We start from the raw sequence: 20,435 nt of genomic DNA on the forward strand, positions 1-20,435 counted from the left end.
CAGTTTAGTCTATTTAAGGGTAGTAGGTGGTTGTATGGTGAGACCCTAGTTGAACTGGAACTTTGAGCCATTTGCCTTATTTACATATATGAAAATTCATTTAGAGCAAAAATGCACTTAACAAAATGACAACATTATTTCTATCATGTAGGTGCTACTTACTGTACCTTTAGTAATCTCTGAAACACTAAATACATAAGATAAATTACTGAAGACTGGAAAAAATTCATTCACTGGCTTTATCCTGATGTAAATGTAGATGATATCTGGAAATATAACAGAAGATTAAATCATAGTTAAGTATGGCTGTGAAATTTTCTCATGCATATATTCAAAATACATATGGTATTCCTCTCTCCATGCTGTTACAGCACAGAAAACTATGAAAAGAAATGTAAAAGGGATACTTGCTTGAGTAGTTAGGATGGGCAATATCTTGCACCCTGACAGTCAAAGTATAAACTTCAACTCCTGGATTAGCTGGACTTTCTAAATCAATAGTTCCGGTCATCTAAGTTAGAAAGGAACACAATTGTATTTATACTTCCATACATGAAATCACAGTACACATGATGACAATTGCTATTTTCAGCATTCTGTAAGTGTGATCTGCCCCTTGGATATATAGAACTGTTCCATAGGAATAACACAGGCTATTAGTCAATTCCAGGATTGAATTCCAGGATTTTCCTACATGCTCACACTTCTGCCAACAAATTTTTTCCCCTTAAGTGCAGAAAGTTTTATCATTTGGATCATAAGGTCTTGACCTTTACCTAGTCAATTCAAAGCATGTGTAAAGAGCTGGCTATTTACCCTGCCCTTTGTTGGCTAAACAAGGATCTGTGATTGCTAAACAGTAATAGTTACTCCTTGAGCTCATGCCTGCAGACATTAAGCAAAGGTATCAGGTCCAGCCACAAGTGCTTGTCCAGGAACCAAGTTATCACTAAATGGTGGCTCACACAGATTTAAATCCTAATCTCCTGAGCTCTCTATCTCGCTGTAGAAGCCTCATAAACTTTGGGGCAGCAGGACTAACATAGAGGCATCCACTGCTGGTTGTCTCTGCAGGGAAATTCCTGGAGGAACAAGTTACTTCACATAGTCTGTACATTGTGCATACACAGTGATCAAAGGCTTGATTGACAACAGTCATACCCTGTGCAGCAAGGAAAATGCTTTTTATGTTGGCAGATGAAGCAGCTAAGGGCAGTGCTTATTGACAAGGAAACCTCAGATCCAAAATTAAAGTAAACCATACAAAGCCATTTTACTGCTCCTGTAGCACTCTTGTCTTTTAGACAGAATGCCTATTTTTTGTTGTTTCCCTTTTTCTGCAGTTGCCCACAGTTCTTTCTAAAGTAACAAAACAACCACCATTGCACATGTCCAGGAACTGGTGGGGTTCTGGCCAATGCAAGTTTGCCAGCAGCTATCAGCATAAGGAATTCATATTTTGACATGCAAAATCACAGAAGTGCAAATCCCACCACACTTTTGTGAAAATTTGCCACTCAAAGTGATTTTACAATTCTGACCAACTACTGAGTTACTGAGTGTGAGATTTCTCAAGTATTTAAATTCTTCATGCTGAGTAGCAAGGATCTTCCACAGTCTGTCATGAGTAAATGGGTATGAAATGGCATCAAATTTCTTTGTTTATCCATATCAAAGTTGGTGCTTCACACTCCCTAAAAAAGAATATTTTTTTTCAATCATATCTAGCACATTTATTTAAAACTGGAGGAAACAGTCTCTGTTCACTAAATTCTGTAGAATCCTTAGAAAGCATCCTATCAAGGGGTATATAGTTCACAACTAGTCAAAACAGTCATTCTCCACATCATACCTACTGTGAAATGGATGACAGTAATTCTTTTTTCTTGTACAATGAATTTTAAAAACCCTTATAATATTTCATAACTTGACTTTTGTAATGGGGTAATCTAATATAAAGCCACAAATGACTGACCACAAGTCTTCCAGACACAGTGGAATCCAGAGAAAAGTTATTGCTTCCAAAACCAGATAATCCAGTGAAACTAAATTGGTTGTTTGATGGATCAACATCAATATCTTTACAGTAATTTCTAAGATCAACAAGAAGTGTCCCAGGAGCCATATTTTCATTTGCTTCTTTCCTGTTTAAAACAAGAACATTTCCCGTCAAAGTAACTTGTATTTCTCCTTTTGAACTCTTCATATATCACTGGCCAAAACATTGATTTATTTTCTAAGTGAAATCCTAGATCAAAATGTGCAACAATGGAGGAAGCAACCCGGAATTTGACCCATATGTTGTGATGGACAACAGCCCTGCAGAATGGGCAGGCTAACAATAAATGTCCATCTGCACACTGGTCTGGGGCAGCAAGGCAGCACCAAGGCAAGGGAGAGGCTCCATACCTGAAGGCAGAAGGATTGCATTCTGGTGGGTTGTCATTGATATCGTCAACAATGATTGTGACCTCCATTTCACTGGCATGGCCACTGCTGGGGCTGTCCTCTACCCGGACTATCAGTGAGAGGTTAGGATGGAGCCGCAGCGGAAGCGCATCCCGGTCAATTCTCCCAGTCACCTGCAGCACTCCAGTTGCTGTCAGAGAACAGCCAGAAGTCAGATATTCACCATGGGGGGAAGAAACAAACAGTCATGGTGCATGTGCAAGAGGACAGGGCAGTTCAACAGACAGGTAGCAGAATAAAAAGTCTTCTGTTGTGTGCAAATCATGGCTGGTTTAGTTATTTTTTTAAAGTGGTACAAAATGGCTCTGAACATTCTGGGTAAGATTAATGGCTAGATACCATTGCTCAAAAATACACCTTAGGAGGCCTCAGCAGAGGGTTTGTAAAGCATTTAGGTTTCCCTTACTCTCAAGCTTCTAGTGCAAGCCAGAGTCGAGTGCCTTCACAGAGCAAGGACAATGAGCTGCTAATGCCTGTCCTTGCTCCCTAGCTAGTAAGACAGCTTCACTTTCCACTGTTATCATTTAAGCATCCTTCAGCACCTCCAAATCTACTCATACATCAACAGAGCTGCTCTTAGCTGTGACAGACTGCACCAAGTGCTCTGGTCAGCCATGCACTTAATACTTTTTTTCACTTCTGTTAGCCTCTGTTCAAAAAGAGAAGGTTTTTATGGCACAGTACAAGTAGTATTCTCAGAGCACAGAGTTGAAAGAACAGTGCATATATCCTCTGCCTTTTATAGTGTAATTGAGGAGGAAGGTGGCAATACAAGGCCAAAAGGCATAGGGAATTCAAAGCATTTAAGGATCATCCTGATCCCCCACAGCACTGTGTTTTGTGGCACTTCTTATAACTGTGATAGGCAGTTCTAAAGCAATAGCAGACAAGGAGCAAAGCCATCACTGAATGCCAGCCCTGGAGCAAAAACCTCTGGGGAACAGATGTACAGATCCCAGACAGTATGAAGAAGATAGGATCACCACGAGAAAGAGGCCTCTTTTGGATGGTCTTGCCTGAGGAGTGTCGTGAATAGAGCAATGAACCTGAGATGTAGATTTGCTGTGCACTTAAATGCTAGAGAGGATTTCAGGCAGGAGGGAGGACTTTATGGTCTAACTACCTGAAGCTGTTTCAAGAACCCCAGAAGGGTCACTGCAGTCCTCAAATATTAGAAAGAAGTCAGCAATCTTAATTCTGCCCAAGGAACCATCACCCTCGAGCCACAAGTCAATATTTGTCAAGAAGTCACCTTTGGTCTACTTTCTTCAAGATATCTTGCCAAGTCTTGGTCAGCTGACCAAAGAATTCGACCTTAATAAGGGACTGTGCATTCCTTTTTGCTATAAGGAGCCACAAAATAAAGTAAGTCTATTTAAAACTAAGTCAAGAATAACTTCTCCAAAGTAGATAGTCTTTTTTTTTTTTTTTCAGATGTCAGAAGTCACATTTTTCTTTGTCTTACCTGGATTTATGGAGAAATGTCTGTCAGATGACTGGATGCTGTAGAAAAGTCTGCTGGGAGAGTCTTCATCATCAGGATCTTTAGCTGTTATATTGGCAACAATGGTGCCCGGGTTTTGTTCCTCTGGAATCCTGTAGATCCTTTGTTTTCTACAAGATAAAATTCAGCAAAGCGTGCGTCTTGTTTGCAAGGGCAACTGATTACAGATTTAGCTGAGCAGCCAGTTGTGGCAGCAGAGCCATGGCCATGCTGGGCTCAGAGATGGCTATTTGCATGTCTGGATAAATACCCCAGGCATTGTTTCTGCCAGCTGGGCATGTAGCAGTAGCTGAACTGGCATGTGTTCATAAAGCATGACACAGCCACACAAGTAAGTGTTCTTTCCTTACAACTTTTCCACAGTAAAAGCAATTTGACTTTCACAGAACCATGGAAGTTGAAGAGGTAAGGGGCTGTTAAGTCATGCCATCCATCTCCTACAGAGCTGCCAGCTCATAAAGCCATTTGCTTTAATTTCTTCATTTTGCAACAGAAAAGCAAAAATACAACAAGTAATGTAGTCAATCATCTTTTGGAATGAATGCTGGAGCCTTCTGGGGGGCAACAGTATTACAGAAAAGCTGAGTTGTCCCTGCAGTAGGTGAAGGCAGGAAGGAGCACTCTTCTGGGTGCCCAACAGATGAATGTGCCTCAAACTCCCAGCAGCATCTGTCTGTCTGATGCATTTTACATTGGGAAAATGGTTCTCTACTGCTGCTGTTTGGTATGCCAGTGCTCCCAAATTTCCCATTATTTTAGTTTTATAGGTCAGATATGGTCTGGCAGGCAATTGTGCAGGATTCCTTACAGTGGTTGCAGTTTGATGTTCACGTGGGTACTCAGGTGGACAATTACAGTACTTGAACCACATGCAAAAATAGGCATGGGCCAGAACCCAAAAATGGTGCAAGGAATTTCAGAAGACTGGTTTATATTACTGAAACCCACACGAACACACACACATCTGATTCTAGAACTCAAGGAGAGTTGAAGGTCATCTAGAGTTAAAAAAAGCATTAGAAGTGTGTTAAAAGACTAAATCCTTTTTGCCGTTTTTAAACATCCTATGCTGCCACTTAGGTAATTGACTGGTCTGTAGTTCCCAGTACAGGAGAACATGAGTCCTTTGTTGTTCTCTGAAGACACACATCATAGGGCACTTAGCAACTGGAGCAGAGAATTGCAGAGACAGAACAGAAGATGTCATGTCTCAAGGCCTCCACTTGCAATTTTTAAAATGGTTAAGAAGACACACTATCTTCAGCTCTTCTGTCAGATCATATGAAAAGAGGCAAGCATACAGGAGAGAAATCACATGGATTTTCCCAGTAAAAACACCTAACTTACAGCCAGATGAAAACAAGGAGTTTATGAAACCTGTTGTGTCAGTGTATTTACAAACTTTCTATATCAGTCTTGGCACTGGATCTCTTCCCTCCTTGTTCCCCTGTTGCTTCCTGAGCCATGAAGAAAGAAACAGATCCCATTCACTCCCACAGCTCTAACTGGTTTTGGCCCAAAGTAGGAAACTCCCTAGGCCCACTGGAACCCCAGCTCCAACCTCTCTGTGAACAGCAAACTCACCCCAGCTCCACCCTCACAGCCCTACCAACCCTTCTGCACCCTGCACTGGTTGTTGTCCCATCCCCACTAGACCTTTTGGGAAGAAGCAGGACATTACCAAGCACATCCCCATAACACAAAGCACCAGGACAGCTGGAAAGGAGTTAGGGGCTACCTCCTACACAACTACATCTGGGAAGTGTCACGTTGTCCATCTGTCTGCCACCTGCCAGTAGCTTTTCACAGGATGGTTCAAGCAGATATTTTAGTCACTGCAATGTAATTGCAAAGGAAACGTATGTTTGTTTTCTTGCCTTCTCCTTTGTTTTCCTGACTCCACAATTTTCCATTGATTTTAACAGCCACAATTTCAAAAGGCTGAATGCCAATACAGTGTTGTGAACACCAAAACCAGATGTGCTTGCATATACTATGGGAACAATTTAAAAAACCCTTTGAAACTCTATCTTGACATCTATGATCAGGGTAAAATAAAGGAGGTTTGCTAACTCGTCAAGTTTCCTCAGCTCCCATTCCAGCACTAATTATTACAGTGTCAGGAAGTACTTAGCCCCAGCATGCAGCTCACATTGTAGCAGGAGACAGGCCATACATGTGCATATTAAGGACAGATCATGAAGTGCAATTTAATCTAAAATTCTTTGCAAACAGAACTGCTCTTTCTGGTCAGTAATGTCAATCTAAAAGGGAGAAGATTCAAACAAGTACCAGACTCTATTTGTGCCATATGAGTCTTGGAACTTAGGTGTTACAGATTCTCAAGTCACTGCAGACTTCACTGATTCAAACAAGCAGATAAACATTTTAAAAAGTTCTTTTAGCATTCCAGACACAAGGATGAATACACAGAAATGGCAACATTAGGAGGGAATAATCAGTCTAGAACGCAATATGCAGATGTTGGCACTGGGAAGAGGATTCCTCCTGCTTTCAGAAGTACAGTAACATGGAATGAGCTGTTAATGTTATTGTTTATTGCAGGCATGAGGTTCAAGCATTAAATAGGTAGCAACAACAACAACAACAGCAACAACAACAATTCATGCCTATTTCTAGCATTTAATTCTTGTGTCTTCAGATTCTTCACCCCTTTAACCATCAAGGTCCAGATCCTTGGTCTCAGCCCAGGATCTGTCTCAAGAATGCTCTGGCTTGAGAAAACACCCAGAAGATTTTTCCAAACAAGTGGTTGGAACCTCCTGGTGTGGCCCCAGGTTCTATCTTGTCTTCACTTGTGCAGAGATGGCAGGAGAGGAGCCATCTTAAATATTCTCAGCAGGGATCTTGTAGAGTCTCACAATCAGGAGACATAATGACAGTGCCTTAAATCCCATCAGTGTCTCATGCAAGTGACAAAGATAGATCAACAACAGAGCAGATCAGCTGTAATAATTGTCATGCTCCTGCTTCAGAAACTACCATCCATTGTGCTCTCTTTCCACTGCAAAACAGCCTGCTTGTAGCACATGCATATTAGTTCCCATTTTTCCAAATTTTCAATATATCCTGACTCCTTTAGTCTTCAAAAGCTGTTTCTGACTTGTGTGTTATGACACAATTTCCTGCTTATGACACAGTAAGAGACAACATGTTTCAAAGATCACCAGGATTGTTTACAAGTGTGTCTGGGAAGAAGACTGATCAAAAGGGAGACTTTTTATGTCTAGACATTTCTGCATGAATAAACACCATTATGGTGAAATGCAGACCTGCATAAGGAGCAAATCCTTTATGATTGTATTCACACTGGGTGAAATTAAGCTCCTTGTCTGAACTTGTCCACAGATCTTTGCATAACTTTAACCTCTGTAAATGCTAACAAGTAAAACAAGCTTGTTTGGCTGTTCTTAGCACAAAGGCAGAGCCTCTTTAAACTATTAAGAATACAAATAATAATTAATGAGGGACATTAGGATAAGGCTTTCCAGTATAAGAATAGGAATCATAGCAATATTAAAATACTTTTTTCAGTAGTGTTTTGTTGTCATAGTTATTTGCCCTTATGTTAAACCCTCCCATAGCTGCCAAAGCAGTAAGCCTGAAAAAACACCTACATTTTGAGTGCAATGGAAAATTTTTACTCACGTGGTAAAGTAAGGCCTTTCATCATTGGTATTAATTATATATATATTCACTGTTTTAGTTGAGTTGAGTCCACCTGGATCTGTCACTGTTACATTTAAAAAGTAACTGTTAAATAAGAAAAACAGAACAAGAATAATTCCATGTATGTCAGAAAATATTTCTCTGAATACTATAAGCTAATAGGCCACGAGCATAAAACACATTCTCACCAATGCGGATCTTTCTCATAATCAAATTCTTTTGTGGAAAAAATGTCTCCACTTTCCCTGATCAAGAATGGTACTGTTGCAGGGAGCAGTGAATACTGAAATGAAGAGAGTAAGGAATTAGTCTTTTTACCTTAAAACACCCTTCCATTCATTCCTTGCCTTGTAGAACAGGCCAAGTTACAGTGCAGCATTTGCCCCAAACTGCATAACGAAATGCTGACACACAGATGCCAGCACACCTGCTCACCACACCCTGGTCATAAGTGCTTTGCTTACAGCCCATGGAGAGTCACAGGCACTGAGCTACATTAGCACCCACTCTGTTTTCTACCTCTGTGGACTCCAGGTCTGTAATGAGAATTTCCCAGAGAGGGCAGCCAGCAGGACCACAGTGCTGCAGGCAAAAATCAGCTTTGTGGTGGCAGTGGCCCGCATGCACAAAGGAGAAGTGAGAGAAGGGGCAAGGCTGGATTTGGCTGGACATAAGAGCTGGAGGAGGAAATTAAGTTTGGGACTCCAGATGATTGAAGAGGGCAATGAGGGGAGAGTGGACTTTCACAGAGTACATGAGGGTGTAAGGCTGAAGGGTGTTCACAACAGCCTAGTGCTAAAAGAGGTAGGACACAGCATCAGCCACTTTGTGCATTGCACAACAGCAAGAGGTACCACACCACTGCAGAGGTTTGGCAGGGAGCAGAGCATACCCACACTGTACACAGGAGTCAAAATGCAGCACTGTGCTCCCTGTGGCCACGAGGTAGCTACTACACACCCACCATCTCCTCCCCTCTATCTTTCACATGCCAAGGCAGCACAAATAAGCCCTCAAGGACATTTTCTTTACTAGTCCAGGCGTTACTAATACACATACAGTCTGAAGTACGCAACAACAGAGGGTCATGCACCATGCAAATAACCTGCAAATGCCACTGAGCAGACCTGCCCAAGGACGTAACAGCATTTCTTCAATTGCAGCTTCTTACGCCTCAGATGTTTTAGGGGTTAGAAGGCACACGGAACTCACTGTCATTGCTTTCAAACACAAAGCAGAACTAAACCCCCACAGCTCTGCTTTACTTCTCACCAGCTCAGTCTGACTGGGCAATGACTGAGGACAGACTTCAAGCTAATTGCTTTCTTGAATATCGCTAAATATTGAAATAGCATCTTTCTGTTCAGTCCTTGAATGTGCTGTATTTTATAAAGCCAAAGTCAATAAAGCAAAGATACAACACAATTCCTAGGTAAGTGCACTTACTTTTCCCCAACTACCAACTTATCACTTTCCAGAAGTTTTTCTGAATACCAAGAGTATTTTTAGATCAGCCAACACATTTTCCCAACTGAAGGTCACAGTTTGTCCTGGGATTGTCAAAAACCTGAGATTTGTTTGCCTTGTAAGTGATTTCTTTACTGTTTCATTTAAAAGAATTTACATTGTGATACAGAAGGTTGAAAATTTTATTTACTTTTAGTCACTCTCATCTACAACAAACATTTTGCGAGCTTTTTTTTTTATTTTAAATTCACTATTTCTACTGTCTCTCTGATTAACTGTATCAAAATCTGCCTTCAATATCCCTTAATTTTGGAAGGCTGAGAACTTAAAATACAGTTTGTGTCCAGGCATTAAGGCTGTTTTTTCTTAGTTTAGTATTGAGAATGCTTCTTTTTTTCCAGATTAAACCTTTTACTGTGTTTCTGATAAGGAAGGAAGTTGTTGAAAGATGATGGTAATTCACATTTCAGATACAGTGGATTATATAATCTCTGGGGTTTTTTGTTTAATACAACTTACTTTGAGTTTTGCATTTTCAGGATCAGCTGCATCAACTTGGTAAATGCGTCCTGGAGGTATCCCTTCCAACATATAGATAGTCACAGCTGCATGGATAAAAGTGTACTGGGTAAAAGTAAAGGACACAGCAGCAAAGAGACTGATGCACTGAAGCTGTCAGGACATATTACTGCCTGCTGCATCTTCTCACTCCACAAGTGTAATTCCAAAATCATCACAAAGATCACAAATAATCAAAAGATAAAAAGAGACTAATTACATATCTGTAAACAGGCAACCATCACTGCAAGTTTCAATATGAATTGTCCCTTCAGGGGAAAGACTGATCTTTCCCTTGAGCTGTTCACAGGTTATGGAGTAAAATTATGCATTTGGGCTACATCTGTAGGGTTTTTTACTAAGCAGATGGGGAGAACAGAGTCCTGTCCTAGGTCCTCATCACCATCCCCTTCCTGTCCACATCCTGTGCCCTGCCAGGAGAGCTCAGAGCCTTTCCTCTTCATTTCTGCTTTTGCTTCACATCTGTGAGGCAAATAAGTAGTGGATGGTCTGCACTGACTTACATGTTTGCTTTACTAAGGGTGATAATTCAGCGCAAGGTACATTTCTTTCCATGCCAGGGATTCTCACAGCTGGGCTATCCCATACTGGACCACTGGCAACAGGCTTATCTCTCGTTGGGCAGAGCAATTAACAGGACAACAGATCTTTAGATCACATTATTTGCTTTATGCCCTTTTGTGTCTGCTGGATCTGCTCTTTCTGGACTATTAATTTCCACTGTGACCCCTACTGCCTGCTGCTTCTCATCAGAGCAGTGGGAATCCCAGAGCAGCATAATGAGTTGTTCCCAGAGGACAACAATATGAATATAAAGTTTAATGAGAGGGAGATGCTTTTTCATAAACAGCAAATGTGCAATTAGTGTCTAATTGTGGCTGGTACTGTTAACTAAAGCCACACAGTTAGACAGATCAGACATCTGTGCTCACCAATTTATGGCAGCTCTAGCTGAGAGTTAAGCTGATGCATTTATTTGTAACAAGCTCCCACGTAGTGTGTTTCATGCTGTGTCGATCCCCTGAAGTGTCACATTTAATTATTATTAGATTCCAGTGGCACCCATGATATGCAAGACACCAACTATAGCAAGAAGATGACACAGCCTCTTCCCTGGGGGAAGCTAATTTGCTTTACAAACTAAGTATTGTATGGAATCGGGGATGTCGGTGTGCTCAAGAGGCACCAGCGAGGAGGGCTGAGTGTGAGCAGGCTCTGAACCCCTCCGTGTGGAGCAGGCAAAAGTCAGGCTGCAGCCGTGCTGCACTGCTCCAGTGTGGTCAGTCCAGACCTGGGGGGTCAGCAGCCAGCTCTGAATACCTGCCACAAAGGGATCCCAGTTTAGTTTTCAGATTTTTTAAAATTGCATATTGAAGTGTGCTTGGCCATACAGTCCTGTTAGGACAGCCAGTCTTCGAACAGGCTCTCAGTACTTTATGGAATAAACTGAACTGTTCTGTCTGCTTGTGAACATATAACAAATCATTATATTCTGTTGCATCTGGTACAACTTTTGCAGGTCTTCTTCATTAGTACATAAGCAAGATAAGATCTCTCAGAGAGTAACACAGTTACTTCCTATCCTTTCTATTGATGGCAGTGTCACTTGCATCAGGTGATGACCTCGCAGCATGAGGTGCAAAGCCTGCACTGGCCACAGCTGCAGCCCAGGCTCTCCAGCCTCATTCCTAAGGCTACTGCACATTCCTCCCATTGCATCTTTGCCCCTGGTCTAAAAGTAAACTCGGTTAACATCAACTGCCCCATGAAGGAGAAAAAACTCTCTACCTCTTTTCATTTGCACCACCATAGATCACAATCTCTGAGGTCTCACTCTTAAGACTAATTTTCCACTTAATTTCTCATGTGAAGGTGCAAATGCAATATGCAGATATAAAACATCTGCAAAGCAATGTTTTTATGGTTTTCCCACAGAAATTCTTGCACATACAATATACACTTGCTGAAATTTATCTTGCTTGTCCACATACATATTTATTGGTGTCATTTTTTTTCTTTTAATTCTTCAGGTGCTTCAAAATGGTTAAATAATTTTTAAACAAAATTTCAAGAAAAATAAAAGGACATTTCCAGAGATGAAGCATACCAACACTTGGTGTAAAGCAAAGCTCTGACAAAAACATTGTCCTGTTCCTCTCTTGCTTTCCTAAAGGAAAATGCTTAGACTACTTTAGCTAAAGGCACTGTATGAACTCAGGTTGGTTTTTTTTTAAGCTGATGACATTGTCATCTTTCCAAGTATGGTTCTTTTCAAATTCTACTATTATCTTACTTTGAATTGCGATATTTCCTCGAAATACAGGATGTTCATTTTTATCTGTTACTTGAATAGTCAATATGTTAAGGTCAGTCCTTCCATTTGTATCTTCAACAAAAATCTGCAAATCAAAGCTTTTTGGCATCGTTTCATAATCTAGGACAGGATTTCCAGTGGTAACAACCTGAAAATAAAAGATTATTATTAGCACGTGATGCAAGAGATGAAAGTTATAGTCCAAATGAGTGAATACAAATAAAGGGAAACTTTCAATCAGTAAAGACTGAATGTTTTAGATAATCTTTTACTTGTTGGCACATTCCTCGTCAGTGGCAAAAATGTGACAGAAACAGAGTGAAGAGAGCAAAATGTTGTGGCTTCATGGAGTAACTCAAAGATTTTTTGTGTGAGGAGCACTTTGGAGAGGAGAAAGCCTGGAAGGAGCTGCCCTGCCCCACAGGCAATGCTTTGTCTTCAAGTTCAGGACTACATCTTGCAGGTACGTGTCTGTGCCAAGTGTTTTCCTTTCCACACCAAGCTCCTGGAGCAGTAAAGGCGTGAGACTGAGAATTCTGAGGAAGCCTTGCAAGACACAAGGGCAGCTTCACTTTTTCTGTGAGTGAGGAGCATGAGGAGGAAGATCTTTTACTTGAAATCAGGAGTGTGGAGGCAGGAGATCGTATACTCTAGCAGGTACCAGAACCTTTCTTGTGTACCCTGTATATGGGAGAAGACCTGCAGGAAAACCACAGAAGAAGGGAGCTGTTGGGGTCTCCCCCTGCCATGGGGTCCTGGGAGAGGGGCCCTGGGGGGAGGCACGGGTTTTCCCTGCCCCTGCTCAGCCTCGTTCCCCACTGGTTGTTTTGTGTTCCCCTGTGTGGGCAAAGGACCCTCGGGTCCCGTGATTGCCACAGTTCCTCGGCAGATTCCAACCATGCGGCTGGAGAAATAAACATCTCTGAAACATCTATCAAGAATCGGTCCATATATATTTCTTTTCCACAGGCCTTGTTGTCTGATACACGTGTTACAGTATCTGCACTGTAAGAGGGAGCTTCATGGGTACGTTGTCTGAGAGAGGCATCAGAACTGTTTGGGGAAAACTCTGAACTAATAGAAAAAAAATACTCTACGCCTTGAGTTTTGCAAGACTGATATGGCAAACATTTGCTTTTTTTTGTTTCCATGTTTTTTATTTCAAAGGCTTCCGGCTCTGCATATTGCCTCTTAACACAGAATATGTACAAGCACAAGACTGACATTCTATGAAAAAACATTAAATGCAATCATTCTGGATTTAGGATGAGTCCAGAGCAACAGGAGGATGCTGAAAGTTGTATGCCTTAATCTTCACTGCTGAAGTCAATAATAAAACAAGACCTTTCCTTTCTTGGACAAGAAACAACAAGGTGACAGTTAAGTTTTTTGTGTAGCTAAAAAACTGTGAAACTTGAACACAGAAGCAGGGTGCTGTGGAACTGGAGAAGGAGAACAGTTGGGGTTCATGAGTGTGTGTGAGGAGTAGCATGTCAGTGTATTACAACACTCCAGAATAAAGGGGACTGAAGAGGATGCAGAATGAGGACAGTGAAATAAATCCTTGGGTTTAGATGCGATGCTGTCAGCCGGAGGACAAACACAAAAGTGATGTCAGCACAGTTCGAAGACAGAAGTCAAAATAGAGCCAATTGACAAAAACAGTTGGAGGAGAGTGAACGGAAGCACAAATGTTTTGTGCCTTCTGGTACATAAAACAGCTGCTGTCTGGAACCTCGTGGATCTTTCTGTTACAATACTGCAGGAGAAAATAACTGTGTCCTGGATGGTGTCCTTTCCTCCTATACTGTACGGATACAAGTTTCCCATACAAGAGATGCTAACACAGAAGAAACATTATAAAAAGCTTGTCACACCAGTGGAAAGGTTGATGTCCAAAATGAATATTTGATGGAGATCTAAATACAGTAAACACATGCAATTAATTCAACATTTTAAATTGCCCAGTTCTAAGCAGAAATTATATCCTCTGAAGATTATCCCTCCAGTTCACAGCCAAATATTTTCATTGGTGTTGTAACTACAGCCCAGATAAATGTGTCTAAAAATACACCCTCATTTTTAAAGGCCTTGGAAGTGAAGATGTGAATCTAAATGGTCTCTTTCTAGTTTGCTTTTGAACCTTTTTGGAAACAGCATGCCACTGGCATAGGCTGTGAGCCACCATTCAGCTTTCCTTCAGGCAGGAGCAGAGCTTACTGATGAAGGCAGGACTGCACACACTTGAAGAAGATGCAGGCTTCATGAAAGGCGATCCAGAGTCACTCCTAAACTGTCTATAACTCATCCCACATTAGAATTTCATGGCTCCCTGCTCCCCGCTCCACCACCAATATATTCAGAGTGCACCACTAAGAGCATCCAGGTAGTTTCAAGCAACAGCAGGTTTTCATGCATTCCACACATCTTCTGCTCTTGAGAACCTTCAAACAGGAGTAAGGTGAGGAAGAATGGACAGGACTCAGATCTCAGAAACTGTGACTTTCTCAGAAATCTCAAAATATATCAAGAAATGTGATATTGCTTTCTGTTGCTGCAACAGGACTAAAAGTGCTTCATAAATACTGAAGAGCCTGTCCTAGCAGGTACTTAGCTCATCTGAAAATCCCATAATTCATTCATTAAATACTGCCTTTTTCTATATCTTAGCAAAGATTTAATGGCAGTCGATAGGGCTGAGGTATCTGGTTTTGGATCACATAACTTTTGTGAAATATTGTACAGATCTGCTACAACATAGCATAAGTAATTAAAAGTAGCAATCTTCAAACAAATTAACTAAGAACACCTGTGTATTTATTCTTGCTCTGTGACTTGTAATTAGCACTCGTCTGCTAATTTGCAGAATTTGTATGTAGCTTGCTGTATGATTTTTTCATGACTGATATTCACTAGTTCACACTCTTTGTTCTAGTCCTCCAAGTGACTTAGGAAATGTTGAAAAAAGCTACAGTTCAAGCAGAACATAGAAAGGTTCACAGGCCATTCTGGTAATGTGGCTATGGTATGAAATGGATACAAACTGGCACTTTGGACGAAGCAGTTTCCAGTCTACAGCTTTTTTGGCCACCCATTTTCATCCTTGTGTCACCCTGCACTGTGCTAGAAGAAGAATTTCTCCACTATCCTTGCCATGAAAAAAATACAAGAAGGACTTTTTGTCTATTATTTTTCCTCCAGATGAACTTCTCAGTCCCACTCAACAAGCAGCAATATAAATTCTTGTGCATCATAACACAAAGATGATATGGGACAGGAGGAAGCAGGTATAAAAAAGGACTATGTTTTGTTTTGCAACAGAAGGGACAGCTTTAATTCAAAATGCCAAAATAAAGCTTAGGGAGGGAGTCCTACATTATGGGTTCTCTGTCAGCAGAGACAGTTTAAGGGATGTATCCATTTCCTTCTGACTGTTACACAGGAATCAAGGAAAGAGCATGAAGCAGAGTTAGGGGAGGTTTAGGTTAGACATCACCCAGAAAGTGGCTGGACACTGGAACAGGCTGCCCAGGGAAGTGGTCACAGCAGCAAGGCTGGGAGAGTTAAAGAAGCATTTGGACAACGCTCTCAGACATCTGATGTGACTCTTGGGGTGTCCTACATAGAGCCAGAAGCTGGATTTGATAATCCTGAAGGGACCCTTCCAACTCACCGTACTCTATAATTCTATGATTTCTTCAGATGAGCCAGTCCATGTGTTTGTCCAGACACACCCTATGCTTCACAGGTGAAAGAGGGCTTTTTTGAGAGGTTTTTTAACCGTTTCACTGACCTGGCTGGGAGGCAGTAAAGAGCCAGCAGAGCTGGCACAAGTGATCTTTGTACTCTGTTGGGAGGCTGGAGCATGGGAGCCACAGCAGCTCCCCACAGGCACATCAGATCCATGAGCCAATACCACCCAGGGCCACAGACTTACTATTCCCAAATTTTCTCCCAGAAACACCAGCAAAGAGAACAAGAAAATAGCTCTTGTATCAGTTCTGTGAAAACCTGAACTTCCTTCCAAACACTCAGAAAAGGATATTCAAATCACCTTTTTAAGACTCTGCACCATTTCTATCTGTATCTATTAAAGCCACTCTTCAGTGTCACTGTTCAGGCTCAAACATACAAGCAAATTGCAATGGAATGACAAGTTATCATGCATCTGAACACTCATTGCCCATGACAAATGTGAACTAATACTTGCTAATTTATGCAACAATGAAAATCAGCCTGAAGTAATGGAAATTTCTCTGCATTTGCCATAGGACAGGAGGGTGCAATGGATAGAAACAGGTCATAGATGTGTGGAAGGGTGATAACTTCTTACCTCAAGATAACTTCCTCATGTGTCACAGCCTTTGTTCAGAATTAAAAATTACCTGATTCAGCTTCATTTATTTTGGAAATGAGACAAATTAACTTCAATTCTTGGTGAGAGTGGCCAAATGGAAGCTGTATGTGGTTTATCAAATCCCCTTTCAATTCACAGTGACTTCATACATATTAAGCTGAAAAACTATGGATAAAACCTCAAAACAGAAGCAGGTCCTCCATGTCCTTCTTCACCTCTTTTTTTCTAAAAATAACATTTTTTTCTATCACACAATTAATGGAATTATTGTGATGAGTGATTTTTCCTAGATGCAATTAAAAATCATAATCACTATTGCTATTCATCTGTCATATCTATTGCAGCATTTTCAAATACTACCACAGTCTGCATTTAAAACGCTTTTCTGATTTAAAAATGAGACACTGTGCACTCTCAGTGCTCAGTAATACAGGAAACATCAGCCTACAACTGAAAATTGCTCAAGCTAAACTTAAAACTCACCCTGTATTCAAGACCTCCTTTTGATTCAATGTCAAAAGCTTCTGTAAGTGGATTTGAATTTACTATGGTAGGAAGAATTGCAACACCTCCAGAAGCCAATGGAGAAACAGTTACATTAAAGCTATAGACTAAAACACCAGCTGCTGAGTTTTCTTCAACAGTGCTTGTTGCAGGTAAGCCCTTAAGCAACTGGATTCTTCTTCCTGCAAGATGGAAAGGAATGTAAAATTACTTCTGGGAATCTTGGGCTAGCAAGCACAGCTTTTGTCACATAATGAACACAAAATGCCCTGACTCTCTTTTTACATATGAGTGGGGGCATTGCATGGTAGTAAATCCAGCGTTAATGGCAAAAGAATCAATCTTTTCTGTAATTCAGTCCTATAGTGTTGTCATCTAGTGTGGCTATTGTTAAAGTATTATTGTTACTGCCTCATTTGCCTTCATATATGTCTTTATACAGAAGCAAAGAAGTCAAAAATGTTTCTATTTTTACATTTTGCTCCCTACACCAATTGCTGCCTCGGTTCACTATCCCATCAAAAAGTACCTTGAATCACACAGACCCAGATACTAAAGAAGCAATGGTTTTTTGTAGACTACAGTATCTGCAGCACCTATTTCCTCCGTTTTCCGTCTTCTAACTCTTTCTACGGCAGCTGTGTGCGAGCCTGGCTCTTCAGTAGTGTGAGTTAGTAACAATTTCAGGGGTGGTACTGTCATGTCTCCTGCTTTGAGCAAGGAAGAGCAATCTGGAGTCTCTGGAGAAGATGCAGGGCCACAAAAGCACCCTATGGTTCAAAACTGCACAGAAGCTGCACATACTGGTGAGGCATACAACAGATTTGCAAAAGCTCCTTGCTTATCCAGACCTTTGGACTCCCCAAACCAAACTTCTCACTTTTTCTGTCATTTAGCTTCTAGTGTTTGCTATTTTTGACAAAGGCCTGTTGTGCTTTATCTTATGAAGAGTGTCTAGAAAATACTAATCAGGACTGCTTTTGATGCCCTGAAACAACACCTTAGTAATCTCACATGTCTGAACCGGCAATGTACCTCAACACTTGGCTATGGTAGGCCTGACTGTTGCTTGGGGATGCTTCACTGGCTCATCCAAAACACTCTCCAAGCAAGCTGGCTGTGTTCAGCCAGACTTCCTACACATGGTGTGTGCCAAGAGGGAGACAAATACTGCCCACTCAAGGGCGTGGACAGACTGTTCATACACTAGCAATTACTGTGCAAAAGCCCCATTGAAGCCATGATGATTTTTCGCCTTTTCTTTTATATAGCTTTTATATATCCTCAGTGCTCTTAGCATGCATACTTCTAATTCCTTAAATCCAGTAACTTAGCATAGTCCTAATATTCCGTTAAGCCAGGAGACCAAACATCCTGGAGGCCTCGCAGTTGGAGGCCAGAAAGCCCTATGCTATCCTGAGAAACCAAGGTCCTCTCTAGAACACATCCTGTAAACTAAGATAGGCCCATCCAGGGGGAATTCCTTGGGATGGGGGGATATCACGATAACCATTCAAGCCTCTCATTGGGGAATCTTTAGATATGATATATGCTAATTTGCAAGGTCTATAAATTGTATACATGATCTATCGTGTGTGTGCATTTCAGTGCATTCCACCTTGGTGAAGTGGTTGTAGTGGTTTGGTCCAAAATACTCATTACTGTTTATCTGCTGTGAGATAAGAGTTAGGAGAAATGCAAAACAGGCACCAAACTTGGAAGAATATAAAGAAGTTTATTAACAGACCTAAAAGAAGAAGGAAAAAAAATTATACCACCTTCAGAACTCTCCTCCTCCCCCCACCTTCCTCCCTTCTCCCACTGACAATGTGAAAAGACAACCCTTAAGATGTTCAGTCTGTTTACCACTTCCATAATAACCTTGTTCAGTCCATTTAGAAAGAGAAGTCTCTTCTTGCTCATGCTATGAAAACATTATCACAACGAGACAGCCACCCACTTCCAAATATTGTTCAGTCCATTTAGGAAGAGGAGTCTCTCTGCCTGCATGTGAGTCCTTTCCCCCGACTTGCAGCTTTTCCCGCAACTGCTTTCAAGGGTCCACTCTTGAAGTTTTCTGGGGTACAATTTTAAGGTTGAGCCGTTCAGAAACAAAAACAGAGGCCCTTCTCCTTCCCTGGGAGCAAAGGGTCTTCATCATCTTCATCGTTAGGACTATCTCTGGGAGCATCTCTAGGGACTGAGGTTTTCTCCTTTCCCATTTGGAGCAAAAGTCCTCATCTGGTTCATCTCTACGGACTGAGGTTTTCTCCTTTCCCGTTTGGAGCAAAAGTCCTCATCTGGTTCATCTCTCCCTGTCCAAACTTCTCATGAAATTACAGCTGCGTCAGCATCTGCCTATCTCAGCGCAGGTGCTTTTGCTCACGAGTTGAACACTCCACCCCCCATATCTTCATGAAATTACAACAGGATACTCTGATATATCATAGCTTCACAACAGACTTTCAGCTTTAAGCATCTCCTCTCTCTCTTCCCTCAGGTTTTCAGCTCTTCACAGCAATAAAAAGGGTTAATCTCACCTCGGCCTTGCAGCTTTGCAGCTGGAATGTTGTATTTTTCTTATCGCAGTGGAGAGGGGGGAGAGCCGAGCCGCTCCGGCTGCCCACGGCAAGGCAGTGGGGGGGGTTCCACGGCTGGAACAGGTCCATGGCTCCAGGATGGCCGTGGCCCGGCCCGGCCTGGCCCAAGCAGGGCCTGGCCGGGCCCGCTGGCCCCCACACGGGGCCTGCAGCCACTTGTCCCAGCGCCGGAAACGAGAGAGAGCTTGGAGGGGGAGTTTGCCTATTCTTAAATGTGGATCACAGAGGTGATCACAACTTTAAGTGGCTTAGAGAATTGTCCATATTCAAACTGGCCAGCTGATAGGTTCTATCAGTTCCCAGAGGAAACTGTAAGCACCCCTTAGCAAGGACGTCCCTTCCGGGACTATGCTTGCTAACCTATGACAGTGGTGTACCATAAGGATCCTTATTAAATACCGAGATAAAAACCCTTTCTTCCCTTAACCGTGTCTGGCTCTTAATTTTTAAGACCAGGAAGAGGCATCACCATGAAGTCTTTATTTTTGCTGCAGAGCTGCAAGGTAAAAAGCTGCTACAGGAACTAGTCTGAGACCACTAGGGCTGCAGCCTAAGGGTCTCTCCACAGCTGCATGGAGATTCCCATGATCCCACACTGTAGATCATGGTTCATGGGTCACATAGCAGGTTCATGAGTCACTGATCTGGCTGGGATTACTCTGGCATTTGTGGAAAAAACGGTGTTGGAGATACTCTACAGGTACAGGCTGGGATGTGGGAAATGCTGAGGTGGGAACTGCCTGGAAGAGTTAATCTGAGCAGGTCATATTGACACCCTGGTAGGACTGAGTTCAGCTGAGCTGTTACCGATTTATGTCAGCAGGAGCAAGACGCAGTGAAGGACTAAGTTTTTATTTCTGTTCTTAAAGATTCTGGAAATTGTCAACAAAAATCACCCATGCAAATGAGGCTGGGTTGAGAGGGACTTCTGGAGATACCGTAAGTGGAGCT

The 20,435-nt window shown here is 41.8% G+C and overlaps 1 protein-coding gene across 1 annotated transcript in view; it reads right to left on the bottom strand.

Moving 5' to 3' along the window:
• Positions 1-20,435, bottom strand: part of CDHR3 (cadherin related family member 3) — a 37,005-nt gene that overhangs the window by 15,201 nt on the left and 1,369 nt on the right. The window contains exons 2-11 of the mRNA XM_042018362.1: positions 16,864-17,066; positions 12,003-12,171; positions 9,650-9,735; positions 7,852-7,946; positions 7,643-7,747; positions 3,935-4,083; positions 2,410-2,599; positions 1,976-2,144; positions 412-511; positions 168-266 (exon numbers count right to left, since the gene is read on the bottom strand). Of these exons, the coding sequence (XP_041874296.1) occupies positions 168-266; positions 412-511; positions 1,976-2,144; positions 2,410-2,599; positions 3,935-4,083; positions 7,643-7,747; positions 7,852-7,946; positions 9,650-9,735; positions 12,003-12,171; positions 16,864-17,066 (1,365 nt within the window). The remainder of the gene's footprint in view (positions 1-167; positions 267-411; positions 512-1,975; positions 2,145-2,409; positions 2,600-3,934; positions 4,084-7,642; positions 7,748-7,851; positions 7,947-9,649; positions 9,736-12,002; positions 12,172-16,863; positions 17,067-20,435) is intronic.

The sequence above is a fragment of the Corvus kubaryi genome, unplaced genomic scaffold (genome assembly GCF_017639235.1).
Source record: "Corvus kubaryi isolate FWS band 111438036 unplaced genomic scaffold, C.kubaryi_AGA036_p1.0 137, whole genome shotgun sequence".
In the NCBI taxonomy this organism is placed as follows: domain Eukaryota; kingdom Metazoa; phylum Chordata; class Aves; order Passeriformes; family Corvidae; genus Corvus; species Corvus kubaryi.